Consider the following 25,752-nt stretch of genomic DNA (forward strand, 5'->3'; position numbering starts at 1 on the left):
GACATGCAATACAAAGATCATCCAAACGAATTACCATACACAATTCTAGTATATATTTTTTTTAAGGAGTCGGATTTGTTTTGCGACTCTGTGAAACGATTCACTCGTGTTCTGGTTACTATCAGATTGTTCATTTTGTTGACATGCTGCTGTGCTGAATAGAAATTGAGTGGGTGCTGAAATGTTGGCTATGGAAACTACAGCATGTCCAGGACTTTAAATGGTCTCATGGTTCATTTTCTCCCAATCATTTTGTCATGGTTTTTGCAGTGTGTTCCATAAGTAAACGGGATCATATGTCATGAATCTACACAAAATAGCTCATAATAGCTCATAATGTATGACGTTAATAATTATAATTAAGCAAAAAATAGTTTGCAAAATTATTTACAAATAAAGGTAAACGTTGTGACAAGTACTAAAGTGTCATGTGATCTCACTATAAATACAACTGTTCCCGGAAGGCAAGATAAGGTAGATAAGATGTATCTTTATTGATCCCCCATAGGGGAAATTCAAGAAGGCCGTCCATCAAACGTCAGTGCCTGGGAAAAGAGGAGATTAGCCAGAGAAGCAGCCAGGAGGCAGGCCAAGGGTAACTCTCACCATGATACTACCACCACCATGCAGGCTGATGAGCAGTGTTGGGTTTCCACAAAACCTCGTGCTTTGTGTAAGTGATTTTGGGAAAAAAAATGCTGATGTGGCTTAGGACACAATGTGACTTAGGAAGCTGTCCACCAAAAGTTGGTGACAGAGTAAAGAGGGGGGATTAGTCAGAAAAGCAACCAAGAGGCCAAGGGTAACTTGGAAGAAGCTGGAGAAATTCACAGATCAGATCTAAGATGTTCACAACCATAGCATGGACACAAAGCCAGGATTTATGGAGGAGTGGTGAGAAGAAAGCCATTAATGGGGAAAAACAGCTTATGAAATTTTATTTGTTGACAAAGCAGACATGTGGAAAAAACTGTTCTCTGGTCTGATAAACCAGAGAATAAAGCACTACATTTGGTTGAAACCCAACATTCACCCTGAGAACACACATCCACTGTGAAGCATGGTGGTGGTAGCATCATGTTGTGGGGATGCTTTTCATCAGCAAGGCCTGGGAAACATGTCAGGGTGAGACTTGAGACTGAGGCTGAGATTCACCTTCCAACAGGACCATGACCCTAAGCATACTACCAATGCAACAGTGGTTCAAAGCCAGACCTCAATCTGACCGAGAATCTTTGGCAAGACTTGAAAGTCGCTGTTCACCAAAACCTTCCATCCAATCGAGATAGAGCGTGAGCAATTTTTCCGCGACGAATAGGCAAAAATGTCAGGATCTAGATGTGCAAAGCTGATAAAATCCCAATGATGTGAATTCCAAGTTATAACACTCCAAAATGTGGAAAAGTTTAACGGGGTAGGGGGGAATAATTATGCTAGGCACTGTCGGAGGTTGCTAGACTGTTGTTAGAATGTGTTTCGCTGAATCAGATCAGCCAAATCAGAGTGGTCTTACCCGTGAATAGTGAAGAACCAACATTAGCCAAATCTGATGTGATCAGGGAGGATAGAGGTCAGTACTGCACATGAGGACAGCAGAAACTACCAGAAGAGAGAGCAGAATGGGGATCAGGAGAGTAAAAAAATCTATATGGTACATACACTTACTAGCCACTTTAATAGAAACACCTGTACCCCTGCACATTCAAGCATTTATCCAATCATGTGGCAAGCAATGCAGTGCATAACATGCAGATATAGGTCAAGATCTTCAGTTCATGTTCGCATCAAACATCAGAATGGGAAAAATGTGATCCCAGTGACTTTGACCACGGCATGGTATTTCAGAAACTGCCGATCTCCAGGGATCTTCATGCACAACATTCTCCAGAGCACAAAAACAACCAGTGAGCGGCATTTCTGCGTGAGGAAACGCCTTGTTGATGAGAGAGGTCAGAGGAGAATGGAAAGACTGGTTTGAGCTGACAGGAAGGCTATGGTAACTCAAATAACCACTCTTTACAACCATGATGAGCAGAAAAGCATCTCAGAACTCACAACACATTGCAGAGGTTTCACTTCTGTCAGCCAAGACCGGTAATCTGAGGCTACCGTGTTTGTCAATCTTTTTACCACCTCTTAACAAACAATCATTTTAAGAAGCATAGTAAACATCAACTACTAAGCATGTGAGTTATTAATTTTGCCATAACACTCCATCTTGTGTCTCTGCCTTGGAGTTTTCAGTAACTGTTGTGTCTAGTTTGTCTCAGTTTTGTAGTGTTAGGACTCCGTCCTGATCAGCATGTGTATACCTTGCTTGTACTTTGGCTGAGTGAAGTTTAGTCCATTTCTGTACCTTTTTTCAGTTTGTTACCTCATTTACTGTTTTTTAAATATAAAAATCCAAATACAAAGTCTAGTGGCAGACATATCATTCCACATATCTGAACATGCAAACAATGAGGTTTCATCTGGGTTCTCTGGGTTCCTCACACCTGCCAAAAAATGCTAGTAGGTGGATTGTCAATGCTAAGTGGTTATTTGTTAATGTATGTGCAAGGTGCCCATCTTGGATATATTCCCACCTTGCATCCAGTGTCCCAGGATCCACCATGACCCCGACCAAGCGCTTACTGAAGATGAAGGAATGAACGAGGTCTCTTTTGAGAGTTCCATCAAGATTTGTGATTGTGAGACAGGGCTGGCTTCATGGTTGTTAAAGATCGCAGTGAAAATGAAGATAAACGAAGACGAAATTTGTCTGATTGCAGTCAAAATGAAGATAAACGAAGATGAAATTTGTCTAAGTGATTCATCTTCCCTGAGTAAATTAATGCATTCTTGATGCAATAAGTAGGAGAAATTTTTTTTATCCCTTAGGGCCTAGGCCAGGAGCTGAAACTGGAAACCCTCTCCTTCATCCAGTTGTCTCCATCTCTGTAAATGTTAATGTATTTAAAGAATGTGCAGTAAATCATGAACAACTTCTCATTTGATTTGATGATATACTGACTGTATTTTTATGTCAGCTTCATTAGGCCCTGTTTTTATTTCCTTTTTGGTCTGCGATAGTATCTCCAGGTCAGGACTAAATTTTCTCAGTGGCTGGGGAGGTTTTGCTGTGTTTGGACTTTGAACTTTGAGGAGTGTGTGTTTGGACTTTCCTTTGCATGATCTATGGCACTTTTTCCCCCTTCTTCTCTGCTGTACCCTGAGGGCGTCGGAACGAAAAGATTCATCAAGTCCACTCAGGTTAGGATCCCATGACCTCTGACCAGCGTGTGCTCTGTCTCGGTGTCGCACCGATTGACCCACAGTTTCGAATCGTCTCGTTTATATCGAGTGTTTCCTTTGTGATGTTTCATCCAATCATTTATCAAACAAGAATATGTAAGGGGAAAAAAAAAAACTCTGTAGTCAATGACAGGGTAGAGTGATGAAGTTACTTTTTCTCTGAAGTTGGTTATTTTCTTATAACTGTCCTGACGTGTTTAGTCCTCTTGTATCACCTCTTGTATCAGCCAACAATTACAATTTTTTATTACATTTTAATACAACATTTTTGGGTATACAGCCCTGAGTAATGATGTAATTAATTTTTTTTATTGAGAAATGTATACTGGCAAAACATTATTACTTAGTAATAATAATAATAGTCCCTAGTAGTGGACTCAGACTCTTGGACCCTACTGCGTATAACAATTGCTAATAATGGAGTGATGTGCTCCCCAGGCAGTGCTAAAGGACCACAGATCTGTGTGTGGGATGATTTATCTGCTGTGTAATGGCTCTTGCAGGAGAATAAATGTCCCCACAGAGATATGGGGACCACAGAATGAGGCCCTCGAAGAGAGCTCACGGCTGCAAGCGCCTCCAAAAATAACTTCCCCTTAATCCGCGGGAGGCAAAATGTAAAAACGGAGCAGGTTGTTTTCTTCTGCAAGGGGCTCCGCAGTTATATGGCTGTAGGATTAATAACTAGTGTGTAAAACTCCCTGAATTGGTGTGTACGAGCTCCTTTATGTGTCTTGCAGTGTTTTATGGTTTTGCTCTGGACTGTGACAATGTCTTGCCTTGAAAGTTTGGCATAGACAAAGCTGTTAAGTGTTTTAGTTCAAGGCCAATATTCAGTATGTATAAAACCATGTGAATGATTTTTGTGGCTTAGATCCTGTCTAAATACTTTATGACAAATTGTAATGGAATGTAGGGATGAAGTGTTTATATTGGTTGACCAAGATGTAGGTGTATGTTTTGGCACAACCAACATTGCGCTCCATATTTCAACCTTGGGTCAGAGAAAGACCTAATTTGTACAATTTGTTTTTCTAGCCTAAAATATAGTTCAATCAAGACACAAGACACATAGCTAACAAGGGTTTGTCTCACCAAAAATCTTGTTCTGTAAATGAGCACCTTGCATATGGAACTGAAATGGACCTAATTAGGATTATGTGTCACAAATCTACACAAAATAACCCATAATACTGAAGTGTAATGTTATAGGGTAACTCTCAATACAATGCTGCCACCACCATGCTTCACCATCATACATTCTCAGGTGATGAGCAGTGTCACGTTTTCACCAAATGTAGCATTTTGTGCTGAGGCCAACTTTTATGGTTTTTTTTATTTATTTATAAATACTTTTGCAAACTATATTGATTTTTTTTTCCCCCTCCACTTGAAGATTATGGGCTATACTGTGTAGCTTCGTGTCAATTCTTTTTCAGTTCCAGGTTGCGACACTACAAAATGTGGAAAAGTTCAAGGACAGTGAATACTTATACAAGCCAATTTATAATAATAAATTGTGCTTTCACAATAATTTACTTTTCTTTTCTCAAGGTTAAGTAAATGTAGCACAATAAGATGAACCCGAGTCTCAAATTGATAAACACTGGTATTTTATTTTATTTTTTTTAAATCCATCTTTCCATTCTTAGATTTAATGTATGTTAACTGTAAGTTTCTTGCCGAATTAAAAAGTAGCCTAAACTATAAATTCTCTTCTATGATGGTTTTAAGCTGAGTAGCGTAAACTAGCTTATTTTCTGGCTTCGGGTTCAGGCCAAGGAAATTTCAAAAGCTGTTTCTCAGAGTTCCCTGGATGGACCTCAGCGCTTTCAGAGTCCTGCAATGCTAAAATTCCTCTCACAGACAGATGAGGCAGGTAAGAGCGTATTCAATAAGACACATTCAGAAGAACTTCAGAAGGACACATTGGATGGCTGAACAAGCCAAGTATATGTCCAGATGTTTGGAGCTTTTTCGGCCTTGGCAGGACTTCATGTGATGTGGTCAGCTTGACGCTCTGCTCCGAACACTCCTATATGTGCAGGATGATATAATCCAGACATGTGCTTTAACATATCTGTGTATCTGTACATGTTTTTCTTCATTGTTATCTTAAACCAATGTGTTTTGCTTTTCCTAGTTTCTGATGTAAATAGTCTTATATAGATGTAGTACACAATTTTACTCAGCTGCTACTTATTAGTAAATAAATATATTATACTGTAGCGTACAGACACAATTTTTCATATTTTTTTCATATATTGTACATGATTATTTGTCGGTCCTTAACTTAAATGCAGTCTATATTATGCTAGAAAACATACTAATAGCTATATTCTTATTACGCATGTACATGTAATATTCAATGAAAAAACTCAGTAAAACATTATTTGCAATTATCCATGCGACAAAATAATCACTAGAAAAGAAAACTTTGTGCTTTTATACTTTATTTTGTAGCTGGCTAATCACCTACTAGCAAATTATGGCTAGCAAGATAACACAACCTGAATCAACGCACTCAGATTAAACAGTTTAGCAGGTAGCTGTTAGCTGCTAGCTAGCACAGTGCAAAATTTCAGGTCAATATCTAGTTTTTCTTTACCTGACACCAGCTAATGTTATTTCACTTATCAACTCTTTACAGATTTAAGATGACTTTGCTGACTGCTAATTTATCAAATGCTAATTTAGTTAGTTAAATCTTTAGCTCAATTTACAACATTAGCCATGTTATAATTACAGTTACAGTTAGTAATGCTAATATAATTATTAATGCGTCTTACAAAATTAAGAAATACCAAAAAAAAAAAAAAAAAAAGGAAAAGATAATAAACAAGCTAGCTAACTAGAGCATAACCTAAATATTATCTAGCTGGTTAATCACTAGCAATATATTTATTTGCATCAACCACTGTTTGACATTATCGTAATGACTGGATTCAAAAGTTATGCTAACGTCATTAATATAGGCTACAATTAGCTGGGAATGTGGGTCTCTTGCATGATTAGCTTTACCGACTGAGCAAACACACATTCATCTATACCTTTAGTTAGCTTAGAGAAAAGTAGCAAGTGTCTTTTATAGTTAAATTTTGTCTTATTGAATGAATGTGACCTCATGGTACACCACTTTAGTTAAATCCTATCTTTTTTAAAGGTGACATGTCATAAAGAAACTATTATGCATAGCAAAAGATGTATAGCCCAAAAGATTGAATATATACAGGTGGTAAACTTGAGATGTTAATCTATTAAAATAAAAAATGATCACGTGAATAATGAACAGTGTTTCAGGTAATAGGAAGCTCCTGGGTTTGCGTAAGAAAAACAGGACAGCCATCGGCTGGATGACGAATCGTCTCGTTAAAATCTCATCAGTAAGCACTCAAACGTTAAATCAAACCATCCTGCTCTGCTCACCTTCGCACTCTCTCTCTCTTTCTCTCCTTCACTCCTTTGTTACTTCTTGTCAACCTGTGGCTCATTTTTATTTGAAGTATTCCATGAGCTGAAATGTGAATACAGCGCAGAAATGCCTCATGCTAGAGCTGTGACTTCTCTTTGCCCTCTCAGGGTTAAGGCAACATCGAGAAATGGAACATTCCAGATCTGTTTACAGTTACGTTAGGTGAAGCTGCTGTTTGTTGGACGTGAGGAATCTGCAGTTGCAGTAGTTGTATTTTTTTATCCTAGTCGTTATAGTGGATATGGAGTCTCTAAATAGTCACATGTAGTCAGGTGGAGTCTAAATAGCACAATAATCTTTGCACAAAAAAAAAATCTTCCTAAAATAAAGGCATTCTTTGTCTTAACCAACACTATGTCCTATTTTGTGCTAGCAAACATTATTAGCTAGCTTCTTATTGAGCTACAATTTTGCGAGTATCTTCATCAATTCTTCCTGTCCCATTTCCGAGCTTGATGAGCTCTGCTCTAATGTTGTTTTGTTTTGAATTCACTCCATGTGCTATTGTTTTTTTTTTTCAGTCAACCCTTGTCCTGCTGTTGGTCACTGACTACCCTAATGTGTTCACCTGTTCTGTGTTATTCATTTTATTAGTTTGTTTATTTATGCCCTGTTTTTTTGTCCCTCATCACGAAAAAGTCTCATCATGGACTTTATTGTGCACCTTGTTTCTCATGTTCCAGTTTTCTAGTTTACACGCCGTGTTCCGTGTTTAGATTCCATGTCTCTTTTATCATTTATAATTATAGATTTTCACCGTTTGATGCTCTTTTCCTGTGTTTTGATACTAATCATGGACTTTGACGATGATTCACGGATTTCTTCTAATAAATACCATACCGAATTTATGCACATGTTTTGGTTTCTTTAATCACTGCACAAATGTTAAATAAGAAAATTTAATAAAAAATTTTTTAACTAAATATGTGACCAAAAAAAACCCACTAGAAAAGATAACTGTGCTTTTGCACTTTTAGCACTACCTGAATCAGCATACTCAGATTAAACAGTTTAGCAGCTAGCTGTTAACTTTTTAATGAATTATTTTAATAATAAGATGATCTTTAAGGAATATAATAGCTCAGGCTTTTAACTCACTGCTAAATACGATGCAGTAGTATGAAGCGTGTATGCTAGTTTATGATGACAGATTAAACAGAAACACTTTTTGCTAGTGGTAGTTGATTGACACGTGGATTTATTTGGACCGAAGTCTGGAAGCTATTTGTATCCATGAAGTTATCCAGTGATAATGGGGTATGGAATTTCTCTCAAAGACGCGGCAGTCCAACCTTCTCCTCTTCCAAAATTGATGTTATCCACCCGCTTGAGAAATTTCACTTGGCTCAATTCCACTGTTAATGCAAAAGCCACAGCTATTAGCAGCACAGAGGTTTTATCTTTTTTTACATTCCGCTGGCAGCCTAAATATTTAGTTTCATGTACAGAGCATTAACACGATCTTGCTTCTGAATAAATGATTAATTTTACAACGTAGTAACTCATGTACAATACTTTGGTCTCATCACATTTTTTCATTAACATGTAACATTACAGTATACCATGTTAAATGTGTTTTTTTCTAATATTATATATCAATATAAGAATATAAGTCTAATATACAGTACATTAATCATTTCATATTTATTTTCTAATCATAGGAAAGACCGGAGCTCAGAGGTTGGATCCGTATCATACTTGGGGAGCTCACGGAGGAAGTGTCAGAGGAAGCTATACGTGGTGAATGTTTCCCGGTCCATGGCGGAAGGGTACAAGGGATTACAGTGTGATCTGAGCCAAATGATTTACCGTATATTAAAGGTTAGTTCCTGTGTTTAATCAAAGAAACGTGCAGGCTGTTGCTTTGTTTTTGTCGTAATTCTAGTTACGGCTCTTATTCAAAGGGGACAATTCCAAGATTAGACAAAGGGCCCAGGGAGACCATCTATAATAAAAACTGTCTGGGATTGGATGATGGAGTTTGGGGATAAGGGGACATTTTAACATACGTGAAAATTCGTAAAATCCTTTCTAACAAGACGTACTAATAGTCTATGCTATCTGTAACATATAGGTAGGGCTCATATTAATTTAGTGTCTTCGGGATAACTTAGGGAGCTTGACAACTCCCCCCCAAATGAAAGCACTATCCGCCCTCTTCCACATACATGAGCTCACAGAAGCCCATGATTGGCTGCCGTGAGTGACAGTGCCGCCCATTCCACCAAATTTTGCTCTCGTGACTCCCGGCCACAGGTGGCTGTGAGATCGCACGATCTCCCAACAAAAGAACAAACGCTCTTATTTAGAGCGCTTTTCTGTTGCGCCACTCATGAGCCCGGCTGCGTGGATAAGCGAGATAAGCGATGTGAGCTGATATCGCACAAGAAAAATGGCTTTAATTTTGAGGTCAGAATTGTGCATAACTGAGACACACCTCTGTTTTACACGAACTCCGCCCCACTTGCGTAACTCTCGCATAATTTCTGAATACGTCTGAGGTCTGAATACTGATGTGCACAATTTCTCTATCCTAGCTATATGTGCTTAACTCAACTCTACCCAGTAATTCGTCTAATTCAGAGGTCTCCAATCTTGCTTTTATTCCAATCACTTCACACTTTGCCTAGCTATCAGGCTATTAACTAGCTACTAAATATGGTGCAATAGGTAATCATCTTAATGATGTGGTATATACATTTTCTCAGCAATCCCTACTCATCAAAATATGGCCTTTAAGCAACTCCTCTATGAAACCCTAACTTCTTTAGCTTCTTCTGGGTTTTGAGAATGATCTGCTCCTTCTTGGTGAGGCTCATCTAGTTGGGTTCTCAGGTTCGAACATGTAGCGCACCATTTCTGCGGGTATTTTCCTGCCGCACAAGGGTGGAAGATGCTCCTAATCTCAAACGGCTTGCGACCACGTGACCGTCGGTCACACTCAGAAGTTGGGACATAGACGCTGTCGGATTTGCAGGTCTGTATGGTTCCTATTAGTGCTCAGGTGCTGGTTTAATGTCTATGAATCATCTCTGAATCACTCTAGATGGCCTTGAGCTCTTTAGAACCAGCTAAGTAATGCTCTGATCAGGAGTGTGTGGTTCACTTCCTGCGCTGATTCAGACTGCAAACCAGGCATGAAGAAAGAGACAGAGTGAGAGGGAGGGAGAGAGGGAGAGAGCTTGATTTCACTCAGAGAGGTCATTAGACTGGATATCATCAAGCCTGTGTGTGTGTGTGTGTGTGTGTGGAGTAATTAGAGTCTGGATTTAGACAGATGGGTGAGCAAAATGGGAGGTCTCGGGGTCGATTTCAACATGTTCGTCTCCTCAGAGCTGCACAATTATTCTAGAAATGAAATCCCTGCACGATTATTAGCGCTGGCGACTCATGATTCGTCTTTTACGAACTTATCACACAGTCCCTAATCGTTTTAGAGAGCACCCTGGACCTTTCATTTTCCCCTCATGAATCTTGAGCTCTACTTAGCATGCATTGACTCATAGAGTAGTGGGAAACCTAACACTAATGAAGCAATAAACCTTGGAGTTTATCACCATTCTCATGATTATCTTTCTTTTCTTTTGAAGATCAGTTCTGACTTTAACTACCTGTTGTCCTGATCAACAGGACACCATGAGGCCTGGAGACTTTTTGTGGGATTTTTGGGGAAAAAAGAGAAACATATAGGAGACGTGTGTAATGCAAGTGTGTAAAAAAAATCAGCGTGGTACTTACTAGTATACCACAGTCGTGGAATCATTCATGCTGTTCAAGAATTTCAAGGGTTTTTCTTTTAACGTGACTATTTTTCAAGATGAGCAATGTTAAATCAGAGAAAACTGAAAAAAAAGTCCCCCATTTAAATGAATTTTTTTTAAAAAATCATTGATGTATATGTTTTTAGTTTCTGAAATTTCTGAAATTTACATTTCTGGATAATGTAAATATGAAAAAATGTGAAATTAAAATTAGGTATTAATGTAAAATATATACATAGTGAATTTAATTTTAAAATTCAGTTTATCTGAATAAATCAGGAATTAGAAAATGTGACACTTTCTTGTTAAAAGTGGTATCTCTGTGAGAAAAAGTGTTTTTTTAGTGTAAAAACAAAATCTTCTCCTAACACCTTAACCTAAAGTTAACCTAAACCTAACCTCGGGGAAAAATATCCGCTCAAAATGACCACAAAGTGACAAATAAATTTAGTGATGTTTTTTAGTCATAAAGTTCTGCTCATTGAAACAAAACAAGAAATAAATCATTCCTTCTTTAATAAGAGGCTTTTTTTTGTCAAATGTTGATGTTCTTAGCTGTTGCACACATTATTTGAAATGAACATTTGAATGAACTTAATTATATGGAACAATTCAGCATACATTTATTGATTAATTTGATGCTTTTTGTTGAAATGTCTAAAATAAAATGGCAATCGTTTCATTCATCTGTCATTGCTGTACATATTCTAAAATTGCTTTTATTGGACATTTTCTTTAGATCAAAAGTGGACGTCTTGAGAACAATATCTGCTAAAAAATGACCACAAAATAATACTGTAAATATTTCATATAGTTCCACCCACCATGATTAAAACAAAGGCAAGACATTTGATTTCATTTTTTAAATAACTTTATTGAAAAAAAGTGACTAAATAGATTTATCACAATTCATTATTACAAACAGTGAGCATATAGAAATATAACAATAAAAAACAAAATATACTACATGGAGATCCCTATGCAGAGAGCTGCCTCATAGAGTCTACTTCACATTCTATAGCACCTTTTCGCTTTTCGCGGCATGGCTGGAATCACACACGGGAATGTTCGCAGGCGGCGAAATGAAATTCTTGAATACATAAGGAAATTCTTTGAATATTGTCATTTTTACCACTAGTGATATTCCGATCCATGTTAGTTTTATATTGCTACACCTAAACATTCAAACTAGCGGAGGAGAGAGAACCTTCACAGACGTTCAATGAATAGAATTGAACAAAATTCCTGAAAAAAATTCAACGCGTGTGTATTTTAGTAATGTCAAGTTCCAGTTTTGAAGTGAAAAAAAAATTGGAAAATAATTAATTTACTGGACACGACTGTATCCAATAATTTCATCTGTGAAATTAAAAGTGGATGCTTTGAGAATGTTGGGCCTCGTTTGTCAGTCTGAGTGCGAACAAATTTATTCGTAAATCATTCGTATGAGCGTTTACACGAGAAATTTGGTCTTCATGAAAATCTAGTTAGTTCGGGGAAAAAAAAAACGTTCGTATCCTACAAGAGGTCCTTTGTGTAAATTTTACTAGAAGGAGAATCACTAATGTGAACTTGGATTGAAATTGTGTAATTCCCAATGAGTTACTGCGAAATTATATATGGATTACTCTGTACTGTTTAAATCGCTAATTTATTTCAATGACAATTTTAATGAACATTTTGGAAAAATGTGAAAAGAAAGTGAACGAATCCCTGGTAGCTGATTCGCTGCAGTGGCTGAGCTGCATTACTGGAAGGGTTTAGGAGGTGCTTTTTCACTGTTTAGCCACCATTTTGTGGTTTTCAGCCTTTTATGGAGTTTTGTGGGAATTTTTTTTTCATTTTTTATGTTTCGTAAATTGTACATTTTTTAAAATTGATAAACAAGGCCCAACGTTAGTGGTTTATTTCATTTCAGATGTTCAAATGAAATTCACTTATTTAAATTCGATTTTAAAAAAATGACAATTTTAGATATTTTAAGTTTTCGCTCACGGGAATGAAACATGAATTGCGTAATTCCTTCTGTGAGACTTTTTTTTGTCAAAAGTAGAAGTCTTTAGAAAGCATGTTGGGTTTCATGGTGTTCGTAGGAAAAAAAAACACTTGTAACACCTATACCTTCATTAAAAAAATAAATGTTTAAAATGTATTAATTTGAATTTACTTTAATTAAATTAAAATGAATTGTCAATGTAATGAATACAAATTTAATTGTATGGAAAAGAAGTAAGCACAAAATAAAATAATAGAAATTTATTTAATGCTTTTTGTTGTTAAATTAAAAATGACAATGAATTCATTCATCTATCATTGAGTTAAATATTCTGTTAATCCTTTTATGAGGCATTTTTGGGCCAAAAGTGGACGCCTCAGGGACAACATCCTATAAAACTGACTAATAAATTTAGTAAACAGCTCTACCGATATAGCGGATACATTTTCCTCCTAAATTGTTCATGTTTTGCCGTTCAGTCCCTGCAGGCAAAAGTGGTTTTAATAGTCTTCCCTTTTTTTTTTTTTTTTTTTTTTTTTTCTTTAAATTATAGAAAAGTGAAAAAAAAAAAAAAAAATTCATGTACAGCAGTGAAGTGCTTATTGTATTGGCCTGATAAAAAGCACATGTTTCATTCCCTTGGAAATCATATCCACATGTTATTGTTATCCCATTACGATTACACAGTTAATAAGCAGGGGTTTAGGAGTTGCTCGTCATCCGGCGGGATAATGGCTCTTACGCTGGAAATGTGTGATTAGATGTTGTTTTTTTTTTCCGGATCCCTTATGAGTCGTATGATTTCATATAATAACACTCCCCTCATAGGTTCACTCATATGAAAATAAACCATGTTTAAAGTGAGATAACGTTCGTTAATAACTAAATGGCACTAAATATGTTCATAATTATGGAAATATCTTAAGGAAATATGAGGCCAAACGCTAAAATATCACCCGATTCTCTGACTATTTACAGTTCTAAAGGTTGAGAATCTGATGTATGGGTGACATTTGGTCCATAATTATGATGCATTTGTAATACAATACACAATCAAGTGAAAAGTTGAATCAATAAAAGAAAAATCAGTTATTCACATATGGAATAATTTTGTTGTTTTGTTTTGTTTTAAATTTCAAACCTATTCCACTCATAATTAATTATACTATTTCCACAATGAATTTAAATTCGTCTCCTTTTACTGATCCAACCTTCACTTTAACAACAAACAACAAGCCTACATCATGATCAGACGTGCAAACACAACAGAATAAAACATCTGGCTGTAAGGAGATGCGCTATATAATATTTCATAAGCACAGGTTTTTTAAAAATGGAAAAAAAAAAAAAAATTAGCAGCTGCCAAGAGAGATTGCATTGTTGTGAAAGTTGCATTATTAAAAAAAAAGAAAAAATTCCTGATAACATGAAGTTATGTCATTTTTTTAAGCAAATAATACATGCTAACACTTTCTATAAAGCTTATGATGATGTAATAATAATGCATTGTAAGCATGTTTACGACTGAATAAAGCCTCCTTTAACGTAATTCATTTGATTCTGATTGGTCAGAACGATTATATTAATCTAAAATGTTACCATTCTATAATAACAATTACATAATGGCTTGTTTTGTGGGAAAAACTCACGTACTTGTTGATATAGTGAAGTCTTCTGTGAGGAAAGCTGTTTATTTAACGTTTACGGAAGGAGTCTCCAGTGTCAGCACCTATAATAGCACTCTCCAAATGTTTTATCCCTTACTTATCCGAGTTTGAAAGCATGAGGCTTTATTAGAGTTCACGAAAAATCCTAAAAAGTTCTAATGATTTATAAATGTAAATACGGCCTTGTAGAAAGTGTAAGCAAAAATAAACTAGCTATGCCAGTGCATGGAAGACCATCATGTGATTCTTAATGAGGCAACATCGAAAGAAAAGAAGAATCTTACTGAAGTCACTGAAAGTGTCGTAGTGAAACATCTCCAAACAAAACTTCCTAATCCCGTATCAGTGCTCTTGGGCGAGCAGATTTTGTGTATTTAGTTAAAGCTACGAGGCTAGTGTAGCTAACACATAGCTATCAGTTTAGCTGAATCACTTCTAACACACAGCTACACCTTCAAGCTATAAGTCACGCCTCCTGTCAGAGCCCGATGGCGGTCTTGTGTGACATTTTTTAACACTTTATCCACTTTTATAGAGGACGCGGGTGTCCTATAGCGTCAGGTACCAGAAGTCTGGATGCTGAATGACAATGATGATCTAAACATGATGCTAAGCTGGTAGCTATACGACTCTTATATGTTAGCTACATTAGAGTCATAGCTCCTGAAGAAAACTTTCGACATTTAATTTTTTTTATCAAACTGTTCCTTTCATTTTTAGAGTTTTATGCATGACTGCTACTCTTTCCTCTCTCTCTTTCTCTCTCTCACACGCGCTCTCTGTCTCTCTCTCTCTCTCTCTCTCTCTCTCTCTCTCTCTCTCTTTCTCGCGCTCTCTCTCTTTCCTTCTTAATTCACCACAACACTGATCAGCAACTTATTATTTTTAAAAAAGGCACAAAGCGAATGCATATAGAAAGCACAAAAACATTTTTTTGTCCACATTCAGCCACTCAGTTCAGTTCAGCGTACACGCCTGTACAAGCCCGAAATCTCACAATGGTAAAATGGTGCTGTGTGTGTGTGTGTGTGTGTGTGTGTGTGTGTGTGGTTGGCTTCGGGTGCAGGAATAAAGGCGTTCGTAGGCGAAGTGCTGTTTGTGCAAGCAGTCCACACAGGGACAGATGGTGCGTGTGCATGTGTGTGTGTGTGTGTGTGTGTGTGTGTGTGTGAGGTGCACACGTAATACAGAGGTCAGAGACACACGCTGGCTCTCCTCACACCCCCGCCGCCTTTAGTTTTCACGCTGTTTTGACTTCTTTATCCTGAAATAAACAGAGATCGAGAGAGAGAGATACGTGAGTTTGAAGCAGAAGTGTGTATGTACTGTACTGATGCTTATATGTGAGGAATAAAACACTCGAGGGGCGTGCTGTTCGAGGGAAAAAATCAACAGTGATTATTGACTCCATGATTAAAAATAATTCCACATAAATTCAAATTAAGTTGTACCAAAAAATGTAAAATAAATAATCAATGTCCAGCTGAACTCTTCCTCGAGGCATAAGTTATAGTACTGTGTGTGTGTTTGTGTGTTTGTGTGTGTGTGTGTTTGCCCTTGTACCACATGGGTGGCAGGAATTTAAGAACGTCTTCTAAATATTTTTTATTCCAATTTGCTTCCAGAATATTTTCCGTGTGAGTTGTTTGGAGTGGAGATGGCGCTGAGGGAAACTTTTACTACTCCGACTTCGCTCGGTTCGCTCTGCAGGAGACCCATAACGCCACGCCACTCGCTCATTACAGCGATTAACTTCGTAGAAACGATTATATAGAGGGCAAGATGTCGGTATTTTACACCTTTAAACCAGAGTTTACCAGCCAGGTGTTCATGTGAGTTAGAAATGATAATGAAGCATAAAAGCATAAAAACTAGATTAAAGCGATAGTCTGGGTAAAAATTTAATGTGCACTTCTGCCATTTTGCCTTAAATACTATCACTCGGAAGATATTTTTTGCCCAAATGTAAGAGTACATATGCTGAAACTTCTTTGTTTAAATTGTGGAATGTGAAAAGTGCACCTACAATTGGAATTTCAAATGTACAAAAGTGAATTTGTCAGTTCAAATTTTGTAGTCGAATTACAGATTTAAAATTCAAGTTGGAAGAAATTTCGAATTCAGCTGTTAGCGGTTGCGCAATCCAGTACAAAAATTCACGTCTTCAAATCCAGATTTTCTAAAACACTGCGGAAAAGCAAAGCAAAGGAGCACAGAGCACCGCCGTTTCAGCCAGTAATGTAGCGTTTTGCAAATTTATATTCGAATTTAAACCTCGCACGTAATTTCAAGCTACGGAATACAATTTCAGTGTGATGTAATTAGACTGCAAGACTTCACTTACAATTTCAAACGCGTTTTCACATTTCGAAATTCAGATTGTAATGGCATCAAACACACTTGCCTCAAACCATATAACGCGCTGTTATCTATAAAAATGGGGTGAATTACTTTGTTCAGAGCATAGCTATCCTGCATTTGACTAAACTCAGAAGTGGGAAGTCGGATCTTGGAATTACGTCATTTTCGACCTCCGTACGTTCAAGCTACGGAAAAAACATGGACGCCTCCGTATTTGTCTTTTGTTAGCAAAAATCTAGACGGCTAACTGTAATGAGTGATATATATTTACCTCTTCAGAACAGCGTCCTGTAGAGACAGAGTTATGGCTTTAACAAGCGAATATGTCTCTGTGTTGATTGCTCTAAAGTAAAAAAAATGTAGGAAAGTAAAAGTAGAGCTACTTGTTTACTGTTAGCGCTGTGAGCAGCCATGTTGATTTGACGTCATGTGCTGAGGGGAGCGGGCGTTTTCTTTGGTTTTTTCTTAGTTGGATGTAAAAAAAAAAATTCTGAGTTACGAATTTTACTTGAACACAGCATTAGACTCAGGTAAGGGGAGTGGCCTAAAGTTTGAAGGTGGAGTTATAAGGCCGGAAGTTAGAAGTAATTCAGCTGATGATATAGTCCCAGTTTGAGTTTCTAGATGTATTCTACTACTTTATTAAACTGTTCATGCATAAATGGTGTCACTGAGCCAATGTTTTGTCATGATTTAAGCATGATGCGAAACTGGTAGCTACATGTTAGCTACGAAAAAACAAAAAGATCGTCTTATCATCCATGTGTGCTACTTAATCCGGCTGGTAAAAAAAAAAGTGCTATAGTTACAGCGCTGAATTGGATCACATGATCAGTAACACCAAATAAAAGGTGTTAAGGAGTATTTTTTTCCCCTTTTGCTGGTTGATGAACGTTTCTGCGTTTCTGTACCCTGAAATTGTGTCCTAGATAGTGCTCCTGATGCGCATTTTGGACATATCCCAGATGAGTTCTCCTCACTGATCGTGATTTGGAACACCTCTTTTCATTTGCCTTAGTGTCCGGAGGCTCTTACTTACTTGCTAATGGCGTTCTTTAGATACTGCTGCAGCCATTTGGTCTTGGGGTTGATGCAGACCTCTCTATTGTTCTTCAGCTTGGCTCTGGAAACGAGAGAAACGTTGGAATGAGTGCTTAAGAGTGATAATAAGGGCAAAAGAGGAGACAGGGAGGAAGGGAGTCAATTCGGTTCTTTAACGTGGATTTGGCTGAGAAAGAATTGAGAGACTCGGAGAGAGAGGGGGAGTGAGATCTAGTTGTAGGGCTTTCTGTCTAGGGCTTTCTTTTCTTTAACACAGCTCCAGTAGAGAAAGAGAGGGGGGACAAAGATACTGAAAGAGTGTACGGTATGTAATTGATGCTGCTGGGTTTTGGCTTTGCGCGGGTAATGAGATCAGGTAAGTCATTTTAAAGCGAGGGATTTGGTTTAGAGGAAAGAATGAGCGAATGAGTGAAAGAGTGTGTGTTTCTCCCTCTGAGGCCCTGAACTGCGTTATCAGATCGGCGCTACTCTCCAGTGCTGCTCCATTACAACCTAACACTGGCGTCGGATACACTACTTCAGTCCATTACAGGGTGCAGGCGGGGTAACACACACACACACACACACACACACACACACACACACACAGCCAGGACATGGATAGTCCTGGATTTGGAGTCGTGACGAGTCTCGCCGTTTGGTGGAAAGGTGTTATAATGGTGCTTAGGGGCGGGGCTTGCAGCACTGATAGTTTCTGATTGGCTACTCATATTGCATATATCAATCCATCAATTGCTGGATGTGATCGCTTGTGTAGCCTTGTGTGTGTGTGTGACAGTACTTTAATGTTTAATGTTTTACTTAATGGCCACACATGTTTCCATAAAAATGTATTTTTTAGAAAGAGTATTAAACATTACTGGTTGGCTGGTTGGACCAATCAGTGATCTGCGCTATTTTTAGCTCCACCCACATGTCCTGACTTGGCTCGTGTGGTACCTTGGTAAGAAATGTAACAGAAGCTAACATTAAGTACATGTAATGGACGTAGAGATTGCTTGGTGGTTGAAATAGTCACAACATGGAGTATTCTGGGTAATTATTTATTTACTTTCAGATAAAGAAATGTTATTTTAAAATGAAAATCACATAAAACATGAGATTAAATTCGTTTTATCAGTTTTTACTATCAAATATTTTCAAAAGTAGCAACATTAGCAAGATTTTCACTCAAGGGTAATTTCTCTGTATTTTTTCCACCCCTGATGATAAATACACATAAACCCACTCACACACACACACACACGCCATCACTGAAACACATGCTTTCTTTCCCTCTCTGACTCCCTGTGTGTCTGTCTCACTCCCACACACACACACACACACACACACACGCATATCACACCTCTGCGCCAAAAGGTCATGTTTGAGAATTAACAGCTCAGAGGGGCCGCGGCTCACACCGCTTTGCAAATTAACCACATCCACACTGAGCTCAACCCACACACAAGCATAAACACACACACACACACAGTCTCCTGTGGTCTGGGACCAAATGGTCCGCTGCAACAAGAAACCCGAATCCCGACTTAACACAAGCGGACTTCCAGCGTAATTGGATCTGTGTGTTTGTTAGTTTAATCTTTTATCGTGTTTGTTTCATTTCTGTCACGTTCGTGGCCCGATGCAAGTTTTCCAGGCTTAATTTGAGAGCCGGCAGTGTGTCTGCGCAGGGAGACAGGAACAGCAGGTAGTAAGTGCCTCACAGCCGGCTAATACCAACAGCAAACATGGCATCCAGTGAGTGTGTGTGTGTGGGTTTGGACAGGGTTTGTGTTACAGCTGTCTGTCTTTCATCTGTCTTTAAAGCTCCAGATCTTTGAGATTCAAGGCTAAATTCCTAAATAAACACTATTTGACTTGTGTGCGTGTGTGTGTGTGTGTGTGTGTGTGTGTGAGTGTGAGTGTGTGAGAGAGAGAGAGAATCCCCCTGGGCTAAAGTTCTGTCCCGATCTGACCTTCCGCCTCGCTGTGACCCCCGCGGTCCCTTTTTTTCGAAACAGTCACTGCTTTTACATTAATATGTTCCAGGTTAGTAAAATGATACCAAATGTTAGCAACTAAAGAGATTAGCACTGGGATAAAAAGAGATATCTAAGGAGGTCAGTAGAAATACAAACATAATGACTTTGACCCTTAATGAAGATTTCCTCCAGAAAAAAAAAACACACACTGTGTCTCCCAGTGAGTCTCGCACTTCCTTTTATCTAGAGCTCCTGATAAGGATCTTATACAAACACACACACACACACACACACACGAGCCCTGCCTCCTCAGAACTTCCTACAATAGACTCATACACTATATTTTATTAAGACATTTTAGAAATAGGGATATGGCAATATTATGAAAACCATGCTATTGATATTGTACTATGATTTTTTTTTTTTTTAATCACAGAATAAAATTAATTGCTGATGTTAATCTGATCGATATATAAAGCAATATATCATCCGACCCCTTTTTCCAGCGTGACATTGTAGCAATTTCACCAAAGAATTTTCACCGTATTTTTTTAAAAAAGCCTCTGGTTTTCTCTGAAAACAAAGGTGATTTTGGGGTATTTATTTGTGTTATCTTACATGACTTGGAAGGGGCAGTGGGGTGTGTGGAGGAACTTGATCTCGCGGATGCTCCTCTGTGGGACGGTGTTGAGCGTCGAGCGGCACCAGCACCTCTCCAACAGGCTGATGGGCTTCGCTGCAAAACAGGGGACAGGGGTTTGAGATAAATTTTCTTTCAGACAAGAAAACCTGTATCAGTGTGCAAAATGCACATGTTAACAATTCCATAAAGTGAAGATGCTTTCAGAAGAAATAAAATAATGGGTTTTTTTTTTTTCAGTTAAAACTGAAATGACAGTTCTAATGAGATGATTGCAATATCATAATACAGTGATTGTAATATTATAATTGTTTTTCTTTCGGCTGCCGCCGTTAGGGGTCGCCACAGTAGATCATTGGTCCGCATATTTGATTTGGCAAGGTTTTTTTTTTAGTCCACATGCCCTTCCTGATGTAACCCACCTTTTATCTCAGGACTGGCATTGGAAGTGCACTGAATTGTGCAACCCCAGCGGCTGGGGTTAGTTCGAACCCGGGCCGTGGCGGTGACAGCACCGAGGCCTAACCACTAGTCCTCCAGGGACCCGTTACAATAATATAATCATAATGTTATTATAATACAATGATTGAACAGTTATAATGCAGTGATCGTAATAATACGATGTTCGTTATGGTATGTTATGTTATGACGATCATGATGATAGCACTACTATAATACAGTGATCGTAATGATCTTAATGATATGATGATAGTAGTGTTATAATACTGTGAGCATAATGTTATAACACTGTTTGTAATGCTATAACATTATAATCATAGTGTTATAACATTATGTTCATAGTATTATAATGTTATAACACTATAATTGTAATTTTATAATAGGACAGTCATGATATCATAAAATGGTGGTTGTAACGTGATAATATGGCAATCATATGATACACTATAATACCGTATAATAGGATCATAATGTTATAACACTCTATTATACGCATATAATATGCTATAATAGGATCATAATCTTATAATACGCTGATCATAATGCTACAATGTGACGACTGTAATGTTAGAATGTGACGCTCATAATGTTACAATACAACAATCGTAATGTTGCTCAAATCTTTGCACGTTTATTTAGCCTTTTCTTTTACATGAACTCCTGAAACATTTTTTGCTCTTTACATTTCCAATTTCTGCTAATAAATTTCACCGGAAAACATTTCTTTCATACACAAAGTACACAAGGGTTCAGCAGGTGACGAGTGTTTTACAACTCGAATCAATCCGTCCGTACAGTCGTAAAAAAAAGATCAGCACCATAAAGCAGATGTATCCTATCACCACATTCCACCTGCGAGCACGGATCATTAAAAAGAGATTAAGCCATCACTCTTAGTCCGGCGTTCCCACATGAGGGAACTCGCTTTCTCGCTCACTACCGTCGTCAAGAGCCCTTCAAGTTACCCAGGGTGCTTTGAGGAGCCTCACACGCTACATCAGCCTCGAGGTTCTGATTGATGGTCTGAAGAGCTTTCCCTGGTCTTCCTCAGCCAGTCTCGTCCTCAATCGAACATGTCGCTTTAGACCATTGTGTGTGTTCGGATCTGAAAGTGGGTGTTTGATTAACAGGCTGAAGTGCATTCTTAGTGTTGTCCTGGTCTTTTTCAGCAAATCCCGAGCCTCGTCTTTTAACAGACTGCGCTATTGTTGTATATTCATATAATGAAGATTTTGATGGAAAAACTTGAAATATTTTTTTCTAATTTATCATGTAGACCTTGTGTATGGAACAGCAACTGTTGACAATTTTTGAGCCATTCGTACTCCTCGATCATAGCTAGCATGCTAGTCCTTAATTGTTAACATTCCTAGCAGGTACATTCGTATAATTGTTTCTGAACATGCACTACACTTTATACTAATCAATATTATTGTTTAACATGCATTATAATGCATTATAAGTAGTCACCAATACCAAACAAGCCTACTTTTCAACTACTACTTACTTTACAGCCTACTTTTCACCACCACTTTTCGTAGTGCATTATGTCTAAAATAGATACGATACGCTGACAGAATATCACCGGAAAATAAAACATTGGACAAACAGGAAGCATGCTTTTGTTTGTTTGTTTGTTTGTTTAAAAAAGTCTCACAAATACAACTTATAACCATGTTGTTACACGTTATAAGTATCGCAAACCTCATATTAACTAAAAAAAAAAAAAAAAAAAAAAAACGGCTAGTTTTAGTAGATTTTTAATCGAATTTTGTAACAGAATGCACTATACGTGTATAAGTATTGGCAGTATAATGTGTTATGATATTCAATTCATAATAGATTATAAACATTGCTATAAAAATTGCTATGTAAAAATTTATATCTCATAGATAAAATGCCAGTTTGCGTTGTTTCTACAAAGTTGTTTTCTAAGATAGGTTAGCTAACCTTTATTTACTTTGAAAGACGCCTTGTGCTATGCCGTTATTTCTACGTTATTTCTACGTTATAACTCATTTTTCAGAATGTAAATTTTTATCTGTTATAACTCATTTTTCAAGATATTAAGCTGATATTTCATATCTAATTTCTTCAAGATCGCGTTTCATTACTTAAAAAATGATGTTTTGTTATTTTGATGTAAAAACTCCAAATTTCAAGATATTGTATGAATATTTTGAGTTATTATCGAGATACTGTATATAATCTATATAACTGTCAACAGATGTCCACTAAAGCAACATCTGGGAAAGAGAACGCGGAGTAAGAATGATGAGAAAAAGTCAGAATTATGAGCTAATTTCCTGTAGAAGATAATAAATTAGCCTTATTGATAAGTTATGGCGTGTCAAATAGTAAGTCGAAATAACTCAATCGTTTTTTGAAATAACAATTAAGGAGAAATTAAGTCAAAATATATAAAGATTTCAAGTTAAAATTGGTACATACTATGTTGAAATAATGAGATATTCATCGTAATAATGAGCACATAGCTCGAATTAATGATATATGGAGTAAAATAAAAACAAAATAACAACGTAGAACATCCTGATTTTTTTTTTTTTTTACTTTGGTGGTTTGAGATTTTGAAATTTGTAAGAGTATTCGACTTTGGCTAGACTTTTTTTTAAACCAGGAAGAGTTTGAATGAACAGATTTTTTACTCAGTCAGCGTGAACAGGGAATCAGAGAGAGATTCCCGGGGCCTCGTTCTCAATCCAACGCTTCTCTACCTTTACGCTGAGTGCCTTTAAGTAGAGGAAGGAACCAGACTCGGGTTCTAAACTCCAATCCGCACCCTCGTGCATATTTAACACTTTTACACGTACGAAATCAAAGCCACCAGCGACCTTCCTGTTTAACGAATTGTTCTCTTGAATGAACAATTTGTCGCCGTTTCGCAGAATTCGCGGAGAATGACAAATAAAGGCTAGTTGCAAGTTCTTTTCAAAAAACGTACACCAGCGTGAAAATACGGCTACAACACTGACACACACATGCACACACACTCTTACAGAGAGAATAAATAAAGCACAGCTACAGTAATTGGCCTGCTTCATTCTCTAAGGATGCCTTGAGACGCTTGAAAAATAAAACGGATTCTTATGCAAAAGTCTTTTATTTTTTAATGACTTCTTAATATAGGACTCACAAGAGGTTCTAAAAATGGTTCTAAAAATTTTAATTAAAAAAATGATTAAAATAAACCCCAAATAAATAAATAAATAAGCAAGCAAGCAAGTCCACTTCCAGTAAAAGTCTGATTTTTTTTAAACACAGTCTGACTGATTTAGTCTTAAATCCTGGTCACATGGTCCAGCATTGAAGCGCATAATTTTTAAAAATAAAAATAAAAACAAATCAATCGCATCATCGCATGAGAAATAGCAGCTGTCTTACCTTCAGTCTCCGAGTCCTTCATAGTCACGATGAGGAAAAGCATCATCACCACAACTTTGACATCCATTGTGTGTGTGTGTGTAAGCGCTAGCGAGTGAGAGTGTGTGTGTGTGTGTGTGTTTATCGAGAGTCTTTGTGTTAGTCACAAGCAGCTTCCAGGACACAGTGTGGTGCCTCAGTGCTGAGAGGGGTGTTAAAGACTGCAGAGGGGCAGGAGAGCACTCCCACATTCTCAGGAGGAGGAGGAGAAGGAGAGAGAGAGAGAGAGAGAGAGAGAGAGTGAGTGTAGGGGAAAGTGGAGGGGTGTGTTTTTGGACCTTGCTCCTTTCATACAGCTCCTCTGGTCAGACAAACATCACCAATTAAAATGTTTTGGCTGGGACTGGAGTAACAGTTTACAACCAACTTTCTCTCTCCCTCTCTCTGTCTGTCTGCCTCTCTCTCTTTCTTTGCTTCTCTCTTTGTCTGTCTGTCCCTCTCTCCCTCTCTCTACCTCTCTGTCTTACTTGCTGTGTATCTCTGTCCTACTGCTTGACTGTCTCTCTTTCCCTCTCTCTCACTTGCTGTTTGTCTGTATGTCTTTCTCTCCCTGTATCTCTCTCTCTCTCTCTCTCTCTCTCTCTCTCTCTCTCTCACACACACACACACAAACACACACACACACACACACACACACTTGTTCTATGTCTGTTTCTTTTTGTATGTATGTCTGTGTCTCTCTGGCTCAATCTCTATTGCTGTCTCTCTCTCTCTCTCTCTCTCTCTCTCTCTCTCTCTCTCTCTGTGTCTGTGTGTGTGTCTCACTCTCATGCTGTGTGTCTCTCTGTTTCTGTCCATCAGTCTGTCTCTCTGTCTCACGCTCTCTTGCTGTATATCTCTGTCTGTCTGTCTGTGTCTCTGCATCTCTCTCTTGCTCTCTCCCTAACTTTCTCTCTCTTGCTGTCTGTCTGTCTCTCTCTCTCTCTCTCCTCAAACTGATGACTTTCTCCCCTTTTCCTCTCTCTCTCTCTCTCTCTCTCCCTCTCTTTTTCCTCAAATTGTTGCAAAATCATTATAAATCTAAATCACATTTAGATTTTGCTTGAGTTTTACTTTCCACACACTATTACTAAATGTAGAATATTTCCTCAGAGGGTCTTTGGAGGATTAATGGTTCTAGCTTTCTAAAGTGGTTCTACTTAAATCCTTTTGGGGAAAAGGGAAGCCCTCTGAGTATATCGACATTTTCTTTGCATAGTTAAGACTTCTTTTACAATTAGGTAAGCTGTATACACTATAGGTAAACTGGCTACACATGTAAGTGTGTGAATATATATATATATGTGTGTGTGTGTGTGTTTATGGTGCCCTGCAATGGATTGGTTTCCCATTCAGAGCGTATTTCCCGCCTCCTGCCCAGTGTTCCTGGGACAGAGTCTATATCCACCACAGCCTGGACCAGATTAGACTTTATCATAAAGGGTAAAAAAAAAACAAATAAGTTCATTTAGGAATTTTTTAATTTTTGTTCAGAAACAAGAAATAAAGGCAAATATGGAGGAAATATTGGTTGGAATGGTGCAGGAAGTGAGGATTGTCTGTTCTGCAAAGAGAACTGGAGGTGTAATGAAAAGAATCATAGCTATTTTTATACTGTGCACCACAAGGAATCATGTCATGTTTTGTTTTTATTTT

General features: G+C 37.7%; 1 protein-coding gene across 1 annotated transcript; it reads right to left on the bottom strand.

Moving 5' to 3' along the window:
• Nucleotides 1–13,035: 13,035 nt before the first annotated feature.
• Nucleotides 13,036–24,272, bottom strand: cxcl12b (chemokine (C-X-C motif) ligand 12b (stromal cell-derived factor 1)). The gene is made up of 4 exons (XM_026948058.3): nt 24,079–24,272; nt 20,196–20,313; nt 17,591–17,674; nt 13,036–15,454 (listed from the first exon to the last, which is right to left on the bottom strand). The coding sequence occupies exons 1-4, from the start codon at nt 24,143–24,145 to the stop codon at nt 15,424–15,426; spliced, it is 300 nt and encodes a 99-aa protein (XP_026803859.1). The 5' UTR covers nt 24,146–24,272; the 3' UTR covers nt 13,036–15,423.
• Between the last annotated feature and the right edge of the window lie 1,480 nt (nt 24,273–25,752).

The sequence above is a fragment of the Pangasianodon hypophthalmus genome, chromosome 25 (assembly GCF_027358585.1).
Source record: "Pangasianodon hypophthalmus isolate fPanHyp1 chromosome 25, fPanHyp1.pri, whole genome shotgun sequence".
Lineage (NCBI taxonomy): Eukaryota > Metazoa > Chordata > Actinopteri > Siluriformes > Pangasiidae > Pangasianodon > Pangasianodon hypophthalmus.

Coding starts and splice junctions, on each gene's coding strand:
- cxcl12b (XM_026948058.3), bottom strand. CDS start 24,145: ATGGATGTCAAAGTTGTGGTGATGATGCTTTTCCTCATCGTGACTATG. Junction 17,675..20,195: donor CACTGCCCCTTCCAAGTCAT/GTAAGATAACAC, acceptor TCTCGTTTCCAG/AGCCAAGCTGAAGAACAATA. Junction 15,455..17,590: donor CTAAAGAACGCCATTAGCAA/GTAAGTAAGAGC, acceptor TGTTTATTTCAG/GATAAAGAAGTCAAAACAGC.